This window comes from Liolophura sinensis, chromosome 3, assembly GCF_032854445.1.
Source record: "Liolophura sinensis isolate JHLJ2023 chromosome 3, CUHK_Ljap_v2, whole genome shotgun sequence".
Lineage (NCBI taxonomy): Eukaryota > Metazoa > Mollusca > Polyplacophora > Chitonida > Chitonidae > Liolophura > Liolophura sinensis.
In genome coordinates, this window is record NC_088297.1 from 26395795 (window position 1) to 26415470 (window position 19676).

Below are 19676 nucleotides of genomic sequence, written 5' to 3' on the forward strand. Positions count from 1 at the left end.
AATCATGGCTTGAATTACCTTGACGAACGCTTGTATCCTCGATGAAAACACTTTGGTGCTTGTGCCGGAAGTAGTTCCCCACATAGGCCGTAAAATATTCCAGGTCATCCGCCGAGGCGATGACGTCATTAAAGTTGACGTCAAATCTCATTTCGACTGTGGTGTTTTGACGGCGGACGATGTTAACCTGATGGGGGGCAATGATATTGACCTTCTTAAGAACGTAGAAGTCGTATTCCGGGGGAGTAGATGTCACGCGGAAGAGCACCATGTACTCGCCGAGGTGTGAAAAGGACAGATCTATGAAGGTAACTTCACTTGTTCCAGGGTTGAAGGAAGCGGATGCGGATCCTGTCATTTGGCCCCAGTAAAGGTTGGGATGGGGTAAAGATGCGAACACGGACCACGTGTGACCCTGAGGGCAAGAGAAAACAGAAAACAAACTAAGTGTCTTCCTGTGATCACATTTTATAAAGTCATCATGCGCTCAAAACTATATCAGACATGTAAAATTCGACCACATAACTTAATATGTTAAAATATTTAAAGACTAACGTGAACCCTAATTATGTTGTTATCTGACGTGAAAATAGCTACTGATGATCCACTCTAAATTCTACTCTAAATCGCCGCCAATAAGGTAACCTGAGTGTAAAAAATGGTTAGCGTGACGTCATCAAAGACCGACAATGTAAACAGGTTAATACGGTCCACCTTATAATTTGGACGATTTAATGCATTTAAATCTATTCAACAAACGTTTGAATGTTTCGGCTGAGTAAGTGACTGGTGCTTTACGCCGCACTTAAGAATATTTCACTTATACGAAAGCGGCCTGCATTATGGTTGGGAATAAACCAGGGAGCGCCCGAGGGAGGCTCAGCACCATGCGCTGTTGCTGCAGCGTTCCCATGTACGACCGAAGAGAAAACCAGCATGAGCAGGGCTTGAAATCACAGCGATCGGATTGGTTAGACGCTCTTGGGTTAATGCACTGCGCTGGCACGCTAACCACTCGGCCACGGATGCCTTCGCTTAATACATTCACTTAGTATTATACAGCAATTAGCACGGATGAAAATGTCCTTGTGTTTTATTCATTAGAAGACTTCATCTACCATCTTTGACAAGTGTTTGCACAAAGATGTTTTGTTAGCATATTTTACAACACTAAACTTCTTTAATGTGAGATTTCCGGTTGTACCGAAATTTTTGGCACTATTCAACGTTATACAGCCAAAAGGCTCACCCAAGTCTGAGGCGATGATATTCAATGGGATTTTGTCAGTATCGTCATTATACATGCATGAAATTATAAAATGTCTTCGTATAATACGATGTCTTTGCTGGTGGTAATCACATATAACGTGTCCATACCCTCCAACTCAAGTCCTGAATTTTTTCCCCGGTCATCTCGTCTCTCAAGTCCAAGACGACAGTCACCGATGAGTTGCCGACGGTCACACCTGGCATAGAGACAACATTCGCCACCAGGGGACGCTTTGATACCACAATCGTCCTTTCCATGGTGAAGTTTGTAGCTTCCGGTGGTGACGTCACGGCAAACTCTAAGACATATGTGCCCGCGTGGCTGATGGTAAGGTCGGTGAACTCAGCCCAGCCGTCGTTAAATTGGATCGTTGAATTCCCGGTGAGCGTAGCGCCCACGTAACTTCCCGCTGTCATTTTTAGGGTGACCGTCATTTCCCATGGAGACTCTGTTGTTCCAAGATGGCGGACACGTGATCCCTAATGAAAGAAAACAAAAACAGAAAAAGCCTTGATGTTAAACCTCTCGTCAGCGCCAAAGTGAATGTTTTAAATTCATTGGTTACAATCCTATTTACAAGAGCGCTTTTGCCAGAAGCATTATCGTCAGTATACATACGGGACAATCCGAAGCACACAAACTTGAGATAAGTGCTAACACAAATCAGCTGTATGTCATGTCATGGGATTTTCCCCCGGTGAGAAGTGCCATATATGTTTATATGTTTATGCTAGTATCTTTTCACTTGTGTTCTTACTAGTATCATTTTCACTTACTTGTATCATTCCATTTGTGTATTACTAGTATAATTTCACTTGTGTTCTTACTAGTTTCATTTCACTTGTGTTCTTACTAGTTTCATTTCACTTGCACCATTATTCATATGAAATGAATACATTCACATGAATTTCTGTCGTCAAGATTTATGTCAAACTAAGAGTCATATCAGATATTCGTATGCCTGTAGGGATTCGTACTGACGGAACCAGGTCGACCATACAACATTCAAGACAATTAACCACAGAACTTAGAGCTACAAGGTATAGAAAATGTTTCAGGATGGGGAGTAAAACCAGAGCAGGGACAGTGCCATTCTTGGCTAACAGGTGTAATCCGCCATCTTGTCAAAGGAAGACAATAAGACAGTCATGTAAAGAGTAGCAGCCAATGATACGCCTGCGCACATCAACTTACCAGCAAAGTTAAAACTTTCAGCTTCGGCTGGGTGCTGAACAGCTTGCCCTCGTACATCACTGTCGGTTCTGTTTCAAACGACATGCGGTCGATGGGTTCTATGAGGACCAGATTAGGGGGAGACGTCTCCTCACTGACGACACGGTAAGACCACAAGGGGTCGCTAGGAGACGGAAGTGGTTCTATCACATACATGGAAGCGTTGAGGTTAAGCGTTCCCAGCAGAGCAGCGTTGACGAGGCTAACGGTGTAGTTTTTGAGCTGGTCAGGGCTCAGTCTCCCTCCCACGGAGGCGTTCACAGAGGCCAGTGGGTCGTCACCCACCTCCACGAAGAACTTGGTATTGCCGGAAGCCTGTCGTTTGCGACGCGCCACTGCGTTCTCGTTCACAACGTTAACAAGGCGGACCTTGGACGGATCCACTCCCAGGAACGCCACCAAATTGTTCACCAAATTTTCACCGAAGAACTCGTCAACTGTTAGGAATTCTGTGGACGCCTCAAAAACTACGACTATGACGGGGTTTGTCTTGATGAGCACCGGTTTCGATCCCCTGACGAGGACGTACATCAGGAAATTTGCACGGTCCATGAAGTTAGAACCAGCGGGCGAGGTCAGTTCAGGCTTGGCATCGGCAACGTTTGTCACTTTCCGCAGCTGGTAGTTACCATTGGAGTCCAGGTAACCATTGGTGGGCAGAATGTGGTTGTCCTCGTAGTAGATGTCAAGTCGGTAAGGCTCGGCGTACCATATCGCCAACAAAACCGCGTCGTCTGAAACCGCGTTCAGCAAGTGGAGCCGCAGAGACTGAGGTGACGTGCTAGTAAAGTAGATACTGGCTTCTTTACCTGAGAAACAAATGCGTGCTATTTACCATTTCAAACTCATAACTCTAGAAGCAGATTCGTGGATCTTCGTATGGATTTTGTTGTTCATTTTTATCATAATTACGTTCAGTAGTTAATCTGAACCAAAAATACCAGTGAAAAAGTTATCATAGAAAAGCGCTACTATGCTACGGTCATGAAATCCCTAAGTATGAACGTCATGTGGTACCTACAATGTATAGAACCCTACCCAAAACGTCATGCGGTACTTACAAGGTATAGAACCCTACCCAAAACGTCATGCTGTACCTACAAGGTATAGAACCCTCACCAAAACGTCATGCAGTACATACAAGGTATAAAACACTCCCCAAAACGCCATGCGGTATCTACAAGGTATAGAACCCACCCCAAAACATCATGCTGTACCTACAAGGTATAAAACACTCCCCAAAACGCTATGCGGTATCTACAAGGTATAGAGCCCTCACCAAAACGCCATGCTGTACCTACAAGGTATAGAACCCTCCCCAAAACGTCATGCGGTACCTACAAGATATAGAACCCTCCCCAAAACGTCATGCGGTACCTACAAGGTATAGAACCCTCCCCAAAACGTCATGCTGTACCTACAAGCTATAGAACCCTCCCCAAAACGTCATGCGGTACCTACAAGGTATAGAACCCTCCCCAAAACGCCATGCTGTACCTACAAGGTATAAAACACTCCCCAAAACGTCATGCGGTACCCACAAGGTATAGAACCCTCCCCAAAACGTCATGCGGTAAGTACAAGGTATAGAACTCTCTCACAAAGGTCATGCGGTACCTACAAGGTATAGAACCCTCCCCAAAACGTCATGCTGTACCTACAGGGTATAGAGCCCTCCCCAAAACGTCATGCGGTAAGTACAAGGTATAGAACTCTTCCCCAAACGTCATGCTGTACCTACAAGCTATAGAACCCTCCCCAAAACCCCGAATTTACTTAAATTAACTGAAGATTTAATTCTTATTTTCAAGTAGTAATTATCTCCATTTAATATACAAGCGCCTCCACAACAAAAAATCCGATAGTTTCAATGACAAACCTGCGCCGTGTTACAAATATTTCAGGTATTTGAAGAATTACTTGAGTAAATAATTATCGCTTACATCAACAATATGTCATCCATATCCTGGCGATCCATTTTTAATTGTGCATTATGTGCAAAATGTCCTAAGTTTGTGTCTCACATGCATTTGTCCTACCTTTAACATTTTCATAACTCCTTCAAAGAAGAGTTTCTTTGAGGGAGTGTACTCGTGATAAACCTACGTCCTCCAAAGAATAGCCCCTTAACGGGAGAGAAATCGGAGAGACAGCGAACTGTACAGTACCCCTGCCACCCACCTGTAGGGAGAACAGCCATGAAGGTAGAGAGCCTCTTCTGGCAGGTGTAACCAGCGCACCAGCCGTGGTCCTGGGGCCCGTTAATCAGGTCGATGTAGTCATCAACAAGCACGGCCACAGGGGAGAGGCGCCGCGTCTCCGTGTCTGAGTCCATGCTCTCTATGATTAACATGCGGTAGTCGGTGCTAGGACAGCGGTGGGCCTGCCACTCTGGCATGGCCTGGCATGAAGACGTCCGGAAGATACCTGGGCATAAGAGAGATAAGTTAATTTAGTTGACTTAGGGACAGGCAGGTTGATTGATTAGTTAGTTCAGTGGGTTTATAAACTTTAAATGCGTTCCCCACATCTCAGGCAGGTGGAGCGTTGGCTTGCCAAGACGCCCAGATCCTTGACAAATGGGATCGCGTGTTTCAATCCAGCTCTAGCCACTAGGCCAATCGCCATCGTTTGCCTCGGGCCCTCCGGTTTCCTCCACAAGTATACCTGACAAGTTACATAGAAATGAAAAATTTTTCAGTGCAGCCTTAAACACGGAGGAAAAAACATAAATAAGTTTTAAAATAGCTTTAAATGTTATAAATATAGACCTTTGTTTGGAGCGATGTCGTCGACGGAGATTCTGGATCCATCGCTGGAGGTGAGGAGGGTTTTGGGGATTCTGTAATCCCCGAGGCCTCGCCTTTTGTCGCCGTCCCACTCAAACTCGGACTGAGACAAGACGGTTCCAGGGGAGCCCAGCAGGCTGCCGTCCATGTCCACCAAGATGGCCTTCTTCAGCCCGTCGCAGTCCATATCAACGCAGTCGGACGGATTGATTTTTCTAAAAGATAAAGTAATCGCTCACTAATTGATTTTGGGGTTTTGGGTACATTAAAAATACTTCATAACTAGATGCGGGTTAATGAACTGAAATAATTAATAGATTAATCTGACATTATTAGCTTTTAATCCACTCTCAAGTTTAACAACCAATGCTCTAGTCTAGCAAGCGACCCTAAAGCATATCAACCTAAGCTCTAGTCTATCAAGCGATCCTTAAGCATGTCAACCTATGGTCTAGTCTATCAAGCGATCCTTAAGCATGTTAACCTAAGCTCTAGTCTAGCAAGCGATCCTTAAGCATGTCAACCTATGGTCTAGTCTATCAAGCGATCCTAAAGCATATCGACCTAAGCCCTAGTCTATCAAGCGATCCTTAAGCATGTTAACCTGAGCCCTAGTCTATCAAGCGATCCTTAAGCATGTCAACCTATGGTCTAGTCTATCAAGCGATCCTAAAGCATATCGACCTAAGCCCTAGTCTATCAAGCGATTCTTAAGCATGTTAACCTAAGCTCTAGCCTATCAAGTGATCCTTAAGCAGGTTAACCTATGGTCTAGTCTATCAAGCGATCCTAAAGCATATCGACCTAAGCCCTAGTCTATCAAGCGATCCTTAAGCAGGTTAACCTATGGTCTAGTCTATCAAGCGATCCTTAAGCATGTTAACCTATGGTCTAGTCTATCAAACGATCCTTAAGCAGGTTAACCTATGGTCTAGTCTATCAAGCGATCCTTAAGCATGTTAACCTATGGTCTAGTCTATCAAGCGATCCTTAAGCAGGTTAACCTATGGTCTAGTCTATCAAGCGATCCTCAAGCAGGTTAACCTATGGTCTAGTCTATCAAGCGATCCTTAAGCATGTTAACCTATGGTCTAGTCTATCAAGCGATCCTTAAGCATGTTAACCTAAGCTCTAGTCTATCAAGCGATCCTTAAGCAGGTTAACCTATGGTCTAGTCTATCAAGCGATCCTTAAGCAGGTTAACCTATGGTCTAGTCTATCAAGCGATCCTTAAGCATGTTAACCTAAGCTCTAGTCTATCAAGCGATCCTTAAGCATGTTAACCTAAGCTCTAGTCTATCAAGCGATCCTTAAGCAGGTTAACCTAAGCTCTAGTCTATCAAGCGATCCTTAAGCAGGTTAACCTATGGTCTAGTCTATCAAGCGATCCTCAAGCAGGTTAACCTATGGTCTAGTCTATCAAGCGATCCTAAAGCATATCGACCTAAGCCCTAGTCTATCAAGCGATCCTTAAGCAGGTTAACCTATGGTCTAGTCTATCAAGCGACCCTAAAACATATCAACCTATCCTAAAGCCTTTCAACCTATGCTCAAGTGTATCAACCTATGCTCAAGTCTATCAACCTATCTTTAAGCCTATCAGTTATTCTTCGAGTCTACCAATGCCTCGTCACACTTTAACCACGTATCCACAAGACTAATGAGCAATTTTGTCGCCCCGAAATGCAAATTACAAGAAAAAACAGATTTCGAATGTTTTCCTTTATTGGTCTTCATACGACGTGAACATTTCTGAGTGAAAAACTATGAAATTCCCGTGCTTTAAGGAATTTAGCATGTTTTCAAGAACATGAGACTTCATTCTTACCTCAGCTAACCATTTGCTCAATGCTTACCCCACATTCGGCCGATGAATGAAGACTTTGTTGTTCTCAGGTGTGTTCACGAACGTCAGTTCGTCGGTTTCAATTGGGTGCATGCCGTCATCGTTATTGGGATTAGTCGTTATTGCAACATCTTTTCTACCACAGGTATTACCGAAGTAGCCAAACGTTACATCTGAAAAATAATGCTTATTTAGAATATTTTCAAACGTTCCTTTTGTTCTCACTATTTTCCTTATTTACTGTAAATTGTAAATCCACAGCAAATTTCAGGCAAGAGTCTATAAAAGGCTTTATATTTGCAGCATCGTGATATCTGTTGTTTTATCAACAATTACAGTGTGTGCATTTACTGTTATTAAAATGCGCAAGGAGTCAAACTATGCAGCATATTGCAGTGACAGCAACTGGTACCAACACAACCTAGAAGTTTTAATCACTACATTATTTTATTACACAAAACATTGTGAGATGCTATTCCTATTTTTTGTATACGACTATATGGAAGACAGTCTAAACAAATAAACCAAAAATCTTACTCGACACAACCGTCTTGCCGTACAGGGCTGGGTAGTCAGTAATACCAGTGAAGGACATTTTGGGAGCGGCATTTGAGCCTCCAGTGTATGATGCCCAGACGAGACCAACTTTTCCACCGTTTCCCATAAAATTGGAATGTCCATTGTCAAACTTGCTGTAGTAGGGTTCAGTGGGAATGACATTCGCGCTGCAGTCGAATGACGGTCCCGTTCCAACGACCAAGCTGTCATGAATAGTGACAAATTTATCTGCGGATTGGTGGGCCAGAGCTGAGGGACCAAAAACCATCGGAAAGATGCCGAGGAGGTTGCCAACGAGAGTCAGTTCGGACAGAACCATGGAAGACTCAGTATTGATGTACACTCCGAAATCCATACACATTGAGATAGCAAACCCGGCGAACTTGAGACAGCCAGAGATGCCGTCACCTGGTAACAGTCCTATGCCCATCAACGATGTGCGAGCGACGTTGCCACTCCACTCCCCAGGAGAGTCGCAGCTCTCACCGGGGACACGGTAAGCGATGCGTTCCGACCCGGACACGGCGTTCCCAGTCATCTTCAGATTGGTGGCCTTCCTGGCGTCTATGGCGCCCACGTAGTCGATGTTCATCGTCTCTAGACGGTTCTGGTAGGTACCGGGGAAAATGGAGAGGACGACCAGATTGTCTCGGAGCGTCACACTATCGCCCATCACTTCGATACCTACAAAAACGTTATGGTTTACCACATCAGTTCCATATACAAAGACTTTTATAGACATCAAATATTAGACAAAGTGAATGATAATATCGTTGATAATATGTAATATACAGTGAAGTGATTAATAGCTTTTTCAAAGCCAAGTGCATGAGAAGGTCGCCAGGACCTAACCCTAGCAGAAGTAAGAACAGAAACAAACTCTTACTGGTGCCCACTGTGTGGTGAATGACGTTGTCAGTGATCTCCAGATTGTTGGTGCTGTAGACGCCGATAGCTGTGGAGAAGGCGTTATGGAACGCGGAATTCTTCACGTAGGACGGCCTGACAGGACTGACCGTCCCACAGTCGAGGAATGAGACGGTGAAGCGTGGATCATAGGGATCGCGGAAGCCTTCCTGTCCCGTGTGGACAAACTCTACGTTAGCGATCCGTGCGAACCCTGCAAACAGAATTTGTGGAGTTGGAGGATCAATCTAGATTTGATAAAACAATCATGCAAAGTCAGTCTGTTGTAACAGCATAAGACGGTTCAGAGACAACAGAAAACTGTTGTAAGGTCCCCCAACGCGGCACACTCTGTTTTCTACGAAACGCCACACTTTCTCTGCAGGTGTTCCCGTAAACCAGACAGGTGATACCCACGTACCGTAGCGTCCCATCAAGAAACGAAACGTCACACTTTGCGTATAGCTCTCCTTATAAATAAGCGCGGTAGTGTCGCCGCAAGAAATGATACGTCACACGCTCTGTGGAGCTTTGCTCGTAGAGAAGTGAGGCCATACAAAAAGATTGCAGTTTAATAGCAGGTGTGGAGACGTTTTACTCAAGATTCGTCCCATTTTACTCAAGTGAGTCACAGCACTGAATTTCACTTAAATGTGCAATTCGATATATTTTGAACGACTTAGATGATGAATGATAACTGTACGAAAAGTATACAAACAACAGGAGAGAAAGAAGTAGGCCGACAGACAACGAGCTTGTGTAAACAAGAGCTTCCGTACCTAAGTAGGACTGTTCCGCATCGGCAGCCAAACCGACCAAGATTCGAGCACCGAATGATTCGTCGAACAACTTATCGTAGTCCTCTCCGATAACCTTGACATTGCGAGTCAAGAGACCCACTTCAGCGGTCACCGCGTACGACAGGGAGTCAACAGTTTCTGAAAATGCTGTAGCAGAAAAAAAAAACAATTTTTAATTGGAGTGGTTATTAAGTGACATACTCATAACTATGTGATTTGTATCATATATCGGAGGTCTGGTTTATAAGTGAGTGAAACTAGGCAGAGTCTATTGGTAAATCAGTCGACTCAAAATGAATGTACTGGAAAGGTACACTGAGAATTTAAAGTTATGCTCCTGTAATCCAATGACAAAGCCAGTCACATAACTTTCCCTTTGCTGTAATCATTTTCTTCAAAAATATGTTCCAGTCCATTAGCATTGTATGCAATTATTCGACACAAATCCCAAAATACTGAAATATCTTATGTAATACACAATGATTCTTGACAAATCCACATAGTATTGTTTAAAAAAAATTGACTTCTTTACATGATTTCTGACACCTTCGTTTAAAAAAATTACCTACCAACATGTTTGTGTTGGACACTATCATTAAGTCCGATAACTGCACCGGACACTGAAGTAATTATAAAGGTCTCCGTCTCCCAAGGGTCATATCCGGTTGGGGTCACGACAATTTCACTTCCTACAGCCCAGCTTATGGCTTCGCTCAATGTTAGACTCGTGGCTCCAACTTCGGCTGTAGCTCCTAAGGTCGTCCATGGATTGGTAACTTCTTTACCGTGAAGGTCAAGGCCCCCGAACACACCTGTACAAAGGTTAGAAACAATACAGGTTAAAGATTTGAACCAGTAGATGGATAAAACTGTATTCAGTATTTGATTGTTGTATTCAATACATGTTTTCATTTCATCGCTTAACATATCGTCGAAGAAGATATTATTAAACGGTGTTAACGGACAAAATCAAACAGAGACGCCCTCCAGACTACTTACATCAGAGCTTGACACGCAGAATATAACAGTCACGTTCAACATGAAATTGTCGATGTTGAGTATCCCCTAATCCACTCTCCTACCTCACCACCAAAGAGTTAGGAGTAAATTAGGCCGTACCGACAGTTTTTACTTTACCCCCAATCGCCAATCCACTCCCCTACCTCACCACCAAAGAGTTAGGAGTAAATTAGGCCGTACCGACAGTTTTTACTTTACCCCCAATCGCCAATCCACTCCACTACCTCAACACCAAGGAATCAGGAATAAATTAGGCCACAACGATAGCTTTACGCTCTACTTTACCCACTACCCCACTCCCCTACCTCACTTTCAAGGAATCAGGAATAAATTAGGCCACAACGATAGCATTACACTCTACTTTACCCCCTAATCCACCCCTACCTCACCACCAAAGGGTTAGGAGTAAATTAGGCCGTACCGACAGTTTTTACTTTACCCCCAATCGCCAATCCACTCCCCTACCTCACCACCAAAGGGTTTGGAGTAAATTAGGCCGTACCGACAGTTTTTACTTTACCCCCAATCGCCAATCCACTCCCCTACCTCACCACCAAAGGGTTAGGAGTAAATTAGGCCGTACAGACAGTTTTTACTTTACCCCCAATCGCCAATCCACTCCCCTACCTCACCACCAAGGAATCAGGAATAAATTAGGCCACAACGATAGCATTACACTCTACTTTACCCCCTAATCCACCCTTACCTCACCACCAAAGAGTTAGGAGTAAATTAGGCCGCACCGACAGTTTTTACTTTACCCCCAATCGCCAATCCACTCCCCTACCTCACCACCAAGGAATCAGGAATAAATTAGGCCACAACGATAGCTTTACGCTCTACTTTACCCACTACCCCACTCCACTCCTCTACCTCAACCGAAAGAACCAGGAATAAATTATGCAATACCGACAGCTTTAGGCCCTACTTTGCCCCCAACCCCCTATCCACTCCTCTACCTCGCCAGGAATTCGGATAAATTAGACCATACCGACAGAATTAGGCCATACTTTACCCCTTACCCCCAATCCTCTCCCCTACCTCACCCCAAGGAATCAAGAGTGAATTAGACCATACCGACAGAATGAGGCCATACTTTACCCCTTACTCCCAATCCTCTCCCCTACCTCACCCCAAGGAATCAAGAGTGAATTAGAGCATACCGACAGAATGAGGCCATACTTTACCCTTTCCCCCCAATCCTCTCCCCTACCTCACCCCCTAGGAATCAGGAGCGAATTATACCATACCGACAGCTTTAGGCCATACCTTAACCCTTACCCCCAATCCTCTCCCCTACCTCACCCCAAGGAATCATGAATTAATTAGGTCATACCGATAGCTTTAGCGCCTACTTCAGGGCCTCCAAGGACCTCGAGCCGAGGAGACTCGTGAGTCCCACGAAGAATGATGTCGATGTTCCCCTTGAAAGGATTGTCGGGCCATCCTGCGATCAGCCGGCCTCCCACGATGTAAATGTATTCGGCCGACAGGACGAAGTCCTTGTAACTCCCGGTGGTGGTGTTAAAATCTCCGTCGATTTCCAGGACACCGTAGATGTACAATTTTTTCATGCGAGGTAATGGCACGTCCGCAACAACCCACATGCCTGAGGGGACGGTGACAAAGGAGAGAGCAGTTCATGGGTTGTCCAACAGGGTTTCATCATGGGGCAATTATACTTGTTTACTAATTTTTAGCCACGTATTATCTCCTCATTGCACTAGATTAATGAACCAGACGACATTAATTGCATATTCAGTGTGATGAGATCGCACCTTACTACACGACAAAGTACAATAAATTGTGAAAAAGCAAACGCGTTGGTCAATCTTCGTAGCGAGTACATGTGTACTTACCCTTTGCAATGACCACGTCGTCGCCGTCTTGTGGTAACCCGTAGCTGTCATTTCCATAGTTACCACCCCAGCCCGCAGGTGTGTCCTTCCAGGTCTGCGCGTCAGACCACATGACGGCATCGTCCGGTCTACGGGTGGCCGGAGGCATGGAGTTAGGGTCGGGAGGAGGCTCACAGTTGTCATAGTAACACCTATATGCGTCCAACTCTACATGTTTGTAAGTCGTCCCAGAGCTGGAACTACCGTGTGCCGAAACTGAATAGTGGGAAAGACAGACGTAAACCCATGAACAGATTGCTATTACGCTGACAATTCCAGGAAAGACCGTATATCCGGTTTTAATAAAGAAACCAATGAGACTATTCCGTGTTAGAATCCTGCCAATTGCGTCTTTGCAATTTATGTATTATTTCTTCCATATTCGTGTGGGAACTTGTAGATGTTGTAGATTGGTTTGAAAATGAGCATTTTTATTATCGACTTGGAACGCCCCTTCATGACCTAGAAGTGCTATACGGATATCAAATTTGACCTTAGATTGTATATTTCAAAATAAAACAGGTATGACCATTAGGATCATTTGGAGTTAAGCTTCGTTAAAATATACAAAGTAAAATAATTTGCTTCAACATCCAACGGTTCCAAAATTTGATCTTGATTTTGATTTGATGTGATTTGCAGCTTTTGCCAATGTGGCTAGGTATAAGTGATTTGTTATTGCAGCTTTCTCCTTGTTGCTTTCACATAAGAAATAGACGAGGGTTTCATGGTGGTGAAAACATAATCACTTAGCACAATTTAAACCTAGACGATTGCATTCTGGGTGTATCGATGTACCACATTCCATGCCTTCAGCTATGGTAACATTGTCTTGGTAGGGATTTCACAAAACGACACTAGACCTTAAAGAATTCCTAGTTAATCAGAAGTTGTAAAATAACTAAGTCATGTCACTTTATAAATAACACGATTTATCTCACTTTCCCACCTTTAATGAGCATCGTTAAAACAGTTAGCCGGCGCAGTCTGTTTGTAAACGCATTTTACGGCAGAATCTAAGCTTCAAGCTCGACATTCATGTACCACACGTAGGTCATGCAGCAAGCATTCAGAGTCGACAAATCGCAAGACCTATTTTCATAGAAACCTAACACACCATTTCCCAGAGGTACAACGCGATTTACAGTATAAAAGTGAAGAAATTCTTCAGATATGTACCCAGATATCTAATCAAGTTTTGGTTGCTGTCAAAGATCCAGTCTCCGTGGGCGTTTGCCGGGGCGGAGAGAGACGTGGTGTCTGACTCGTTGATGAAGTTATCCGGGATGAAGGAGAACCTGTCGGGGAGGTACTGGAGTCGCTGGGATAGCACTACAAAGTCGGACGGCTGAGAGACAAAGACGATGAACAGTTATTACATATATGTACAAATTTCTCGGTGTAATTGGCAAGTTTGAATGTATACCTGAGCGACCATAGAGAGAAGGAAAGAGCGTGTATCTGGGGAAACAGTCATAAATCTTGACAAATGCAAACTCATTACATTAATGGTGTCTTCATTATTGCCTAAAAAGTAGTTAATAAATCTCATTGTAGATATTAAATATTTGACAGCAGTTGATTATGTGTTTTGAAAATCTGAGAAAATGGGGAGATGTTTCTATGGAAACCATCTATAAATCCTGTTTTAAGAGATAAGGTGGACACAGATCGTAGTAGACAGTTGATGACACTCACCTCATGGAAGTCAAACCGCGATGAATAGCTGATATTCTCAGCGATTTCTGCGTCCTCAAACTCCATGATGTACGTCTCTCCCGCCACAAGGGTTACCTGCCAGCCGTTTGCATGGGTGATCCTCTTCTCAGCGTAGCCCAGCGCATCAGTACCGTATGCGTTTGTCAACCTCACACTCTTGTACTTGAGCGCCACTGGAGTGATGTGGTTGAAAGAAAATCGGATGAAGTGGACGTCTGACTCACACACACTAGCCGGCAGAGATTTTCCGAAGGAGGCGAGGTCCTGACACCTTGACGGAGGGAGCGTGTTTTGTGTGGACACGACGCGACCTCCGGTTTTACCGGACAATGTTCCATCCACGTCTATAATCACACCCTCGCTAATCCATTCAAAGACACCCATGTTGGGAGAGTTTATCTTCTTTGTGCCGCTGAAGTGGTAGGTAAATCCACCACAGAGGAAAGAGCATGTACCGTCTATCCGCGTAAATCGGACAGCGGCCGTGTTACTCTGGTCAAAGTTGATGAAGGTGACGTTTGCCACGGTGTAGCCTTGACCGTACGGGAGTATGACGCCTCCTCGAGTCGGACCTTTGTAGGTCGGTAGATTCGCGGCGTGAGCTGCGATGATGGTGTTCTTCAGCATTGGTCCGTTCTCTGAGAACTCTTCAGCATGCATCACCTTTTTTCCTTCAAACCCAGCCTTTTCGTTATTCACGAGTATGCCTCCGTCAAATTGAAGTGATCCGCCGTTAACGAACTCGATTCCTTTTTCACAGTTCCAGACTATCGTGTCTTCGAAGACCGCCTTAGTCGGGGTTTTCGAGGAACATCCACCGCCGACCATGGGGAAAAAGTCGTGGAATATCCATATGCCGAACCAGCCTTGAGAATGGATTGTGTTGTTTCTGAATACACCGAGGGGAACCTTTTTTGGGCAGATGTTTGGATCAAAGGACGGGCCATCCGGATGGTCGTGCATACGGTACCAAAATCCAAAGTGCGTTCCGCCCACAGCAGTGTTGCCGATATAGGTGTTGTTTGGGTTTGTTGCCCAGAATGCTGCCGGTGTGATATCGTCGTTAAGCAGACTTGTGCTGGAGATGACGAACACGGCTAAGTTGAACAGGAATATGTTACCGGTTTCAACACCGTCTTCCAAGAAGAACGCCCCGCCCCTGACGTTGAAGATGACGGTGTGCTCCACGAGGACGTTATGAGTCCCGTGGATGTTGACGGCGCGATTGAACGTCTTGTGCATCCCGAAACCTCTGACGTACGACCCCGCCATGTCACCGTTTAAGTGAAAATGAACCGGATAACGGCCTAGCCTGAACGCCTGTCCGACGTTTGTCATCTCTACATACTCCAAACGCCCCACCACCAGGTGTTTGTCCGGCTCGGCGCCATGCATTAAAATATGACCACCGAATTCGTCACTACCCATCTCGTCCCCAAAACGGCCCTGGAAACATGTCTGAGTTGAAAACTCGCCTGAAACAAAACCGTAAAGATCATTATTTGGTGCGTCTTAGGAGAAAAATGTGCGCAGGTATTTTTATTTTTATCGCTATTTGCTTGGTGTGGGCAGTAAACGAACAATCTCACCATCAAAAATCAGCTAAAAGCAGGATACAATAAAATATTAATTAAAACATAATAATCACAACGCCTATGCAAACTTATCGTCTATGATAAACAACTAAACGCATGAGTAAATGAATAGAGCTTCATAACCCACCGGTGTCAAAGCCAGCTTCACACTTTTCTATTTCATCGTGCCACTCCTTGTTATCAGAGCCCCTAACAACCACGTTCCTAGTAAGCAACCCAACCTCCGCCCGAAATTGCACTTGCTGTCCATCAAACGTTTCGGACACGCCCATATGGGTGTAGCCTAAAACCGACGTTAAAGTCAGTGTCCGTTTGTCACCAGAAATGCTAGCGATTTCGTGTTTTTCGTTTTCCCTCTGCGAGTGTCGATCTCCTGTGGTTGCTATGACGATGTAGTCTCCGACTGACCAATCAACTGCGTCTTCGAGGGTGATAGTGTTCTGTCCGGCATTTGCTGTGCTCGCCAAACGAGTCCACGTCGTTGATACAGGGTTTCCTTAAAATCAGAAGCACACGTTAATAATGTATGGTTTAGGAACAAAGGGGTCTCAGTGCTGCTTTCCAGAGTTTCTTGCATTAAACTGGCATATATAGCTGTAAATTTAAACTTTTTTCTTGTTTTAAAGCAAAGAAGGTAACAGCAATGCATCAATAAAAATATCAGTAAAAAGGACGTTAAACAATGTCAAACAAAGGCATATCCAAAGCGAGAGAAACGCTATCAAATTCGGCGCTCTGGAAAATTTTGAGGAGCATGGTCTGAAAGGGTTATCGAGGATGGGCCTGAGCTCTCCAGTGTTCCAAGTAAAGCAAATGAATTGGGAACAAATACTTAAAATAGTCGATTGGTTATCGTCTGGGAGACTAGAGACAATATGGCTAGCCATGAATAACATCAACTGAGACATGAAAATCTATACAGATGGGACTTGTACACATCTTGATTTTTTTCTACAAACAGGAAACAATATGCTCTTTTTAATAACAATGGACGAAACCCGTCAGCCTACATTTCCTTTCAGAGTGTTTTGTGTTACGCGTTTCATATTTGTTCAAAGCTGCTCTTTTTATCATCAACGTTTCCTTTGTGGTGAACAAAGTCTTCTGACCGATGAAAAACACAAGTTGTGCCAAGTTTTTCACCAGAGAATCGCAGATGTAGTGCAAAATATCAACTTTTAGCCAGTATCTTCTACATGTATCATGCTGGCTGCTTTGCAATCGTATCGTAGACTCGATATCATATACCTTAGGCTTGATATCATGTATCGTCGGCTCGATATCATATATCATGTATATATCGTAGACTCACCGTGAAGGTCTATGACTCCCTCTCGTACAGCGATGCACTTCGTCCCGTAGTATATAGGCAGTTCACGTGACCGGAGGTGACCATGTAAGGTAATGATGGCCTTGTGCTGGAAAGGTTCATCCTCAGTGCCCACCTAACACCAGTAACAATAATGACATCATCATCATCATCATGAACAACATTGTCATCAACAAATCGCCTCAATTTGAACCACTGCCCTTTCCTGTAGAATACCGATTTCGGTCAGGAAATTTAGCATGAGAGTGCAATATGATTTAGTACGTCGGGTGACCGGGTATTTGTAATCTCTTGTATCGCCCACGCATCATTGTTTCAATAAATGTTATCTGGTAATGATAATAATACTGAAATTTCACAGTTTCTCTCTGAACCCAGGCCATAAAACGGTATAGAGCAGAGAGAGTTTATAGCCTTTGTGAATTCTGTTTTGGAACAAGATCAAGTCTGCAACAGTAACAAAATCTCGCTAAAACTGGAACTCGACTCAGTCCCAAAGCTAAATCAACGATCATAGATCAAATTTTCCCGGCTAACTTAATGATCGCCCGAAACAGGCAGATACAGGCTACCAGTGACAAGACACGCCTCTATCAACATTTCAGCTCTTTTACCGTTGAATTAGGTGATGCTCTTGCTCTTATTTAAACTGTACAAAACGCCATTCCTACTATACGTTATTCTTTATGAAGGTAAGAAACACTGCCTCAATATCCATCCCCTTGCAATACTTACAAATGTTTTCACCACGACTGTTTCCTTGTGTCACTCGAACATTCATTTATTATATAATTGGTGTTTTGTGTTATAACAAGGGGTTTACACATTTATAAGGGGAGTAAGGGTTATGGACGGAGAAAGAGCCCGGGGTAAAGAGCCGCCCTCTACAAAGTACCTGACAAACCTCCAGCGAGAGCTGGATTTGAGCCTGCGACATCACTGGCCAGGGGCCGCTAAGCTGCAGCGAGAGCCTACGATACACTTATCATAGATTATGTGATTACATGTTAGATGTACTAAAGCTTACGGCCAGCGGATGGTCGTGGGTTTTCCCCAACTCTGTCGGGTTTTCTCCCACCATAACGAACATGCATAAGCCAAATACTCTTGAGTATGGCGTAAAACACCAATCAAATAAATAATTACTGAAACTTACCTGTAATACTCCCCCGTCCGTAATCAGTATGATCTCTACCTGAAGTTCCACATCCTTCTCATCAAAGATCAGTTTTCCACCTGTAAAAAAAAATATATATATATATGATTATTTGCATGTCCGATGTATGCATGCGTGTGTGCGTGCGGATATAATGTGGTGATATCTTACCTTGTATCAGGATGAGTTTCAATACAGGTGTGTCTGTGTCCAGCAGAATTGTTTGCCCCTTCTGTATGACCACTACGTCTCCGGCCACGGGCGGAGACTGGCCTCCCCAGGTGAACACAGATGACCACACGTCCACGTAGTGGAAGGCCGCGCTCGTCTGGCAAGGGAAGAACAAAGATGAATCGGGTAAGGAGATATGGGGAATATAGAGAGATCGTGCTCTGCATGGGTTATTTCAGTGGGAAGATATATGCACGTAAGGTTGAAGGAAATGTTGGATATAAATGTTGGATATTTTCCTGATGATTACGACAGATTAATATTCATATTTTACTGGAAGAATTGATCGCTCAACTTATTGAAACATTAACACATTTAAAGCGTAGACACCTAAAACTTATTACAGAACCTACATCTTGATTTCTCGGCCTGGGCTGATAAACCAAACTTTGGAACATTATGTTATTTCAGTTTTCAACCTTATCCAGAGCAAAAAAATTTACTTTCAGCTATAAATGTCATAAGAAATTATTATTACATGAATGCCTCCCATAAAAATATACAATACAGTGATGTTGCCGATCAAGGAATTTGGAGAATAATTAAACTTTGTTGGCTGTTCAATTTACTCCATGGAAAATGTTAAGAACTGTATAAAATGGTTAGCTCACTTGGATAGCGTCGCCTTTGTTTTCAACCGTGACTTGTACACTGGTTTCCAAAGTGCCGTCACTGGCTCCCGTTGTACATATCAACTCAGTCGTCTTTGCCGAGGTAACCTCACAAACCACGCCCCCAATAGTGACTGAATTCTCACTCATCGTATTGCTGAGGATGATAACCGATACGAACGGTTCATCTACAGGATAACTTTAGCTGATAACGTTTTCGTTTTTTCTATCCACAGATTATATGATGAAACTCCGCCTGAACCAATTTCTTCTGATCAGTGTTATTTGTTCATTTTATTAGTTTCTAAAGACTACGAGAAGAATGTGAAATACGTTACAACTTTTATATAACAAGCACAGTCCACTGTGAAATGACAGGACAGCGACATGTAATCCTTCTTATCATTTGGCAATCTGTTTGTGGACGTTTTTTATTTTTCCGTTTTCATATAAGTCTCTGACCGGCCCGAATAGCACAGTTGGTAGAGCGTCCGCTTCGGGACCGGTAGATCCAAGATCAATCCTTGATCGAGTCACACCAAAGACTTTAAAAGAGGAAGTTGTTCTTCCTCGCTTGGCGTTGGACCGGCCCGGATAGCACAGTTGGTAGAGCGTCCGCTTCGGGACCGGTAGATCCAGGATCAATCCTTGGTCGAGTCACACCTAAGACTTTAAAAGAGGAAGTTGTAACTTCCTCACTTGGCGTTCAGCATG

At 43.9% G+C, this 19676-nt stretch overlaps 1 protein-coding gene across 1 annotated transcript in view; it reads right to left on the bottom strand.

The window, feature by feature from the left end:
* Positions 1-19676, bottom strand: part of LOC135463516 (fibrocystin-L-like) — a 55662-nt gene that overhangs the window by 4562 nt on the left and 31424 nt on the right. The window contains 19 exon segments of the mRNA XM_064740774.1: positions 19-415; positions 1378-1749; positions 2465-3312; positions 4685-4930; positions 5275-5507; positions 7149-7311; positions 7676-8380; positions 8583-8816; positions 9382-9549; positions 9972-10214; positions 11759-12031; positions 12282-12536; positions 13500-13668; positions 14019-15514; positions 15762-16130; positions 16947-17079; positions 18121-18200; positions 18292-18448; positions 18963-19119. Of these exon segments, the coding sequence (XP_064596844.1) occupies positions 19-415; positions 1378-1749; positions 2465-3312; positions 4685-4930; positions 5275-5507; positions 7149-7311; positions 7676-8380; positions 8583-8816; positions 9382-9549; positions 9972-10214; positions 11759-12031; positions 12282-12536; positions 13500-13668; positions 14019-15514; positions 15762-16130; positions 16947-17079; positions 18121-18200; positions 18292-18448; positions 18963-19119 (6698 nt within the window).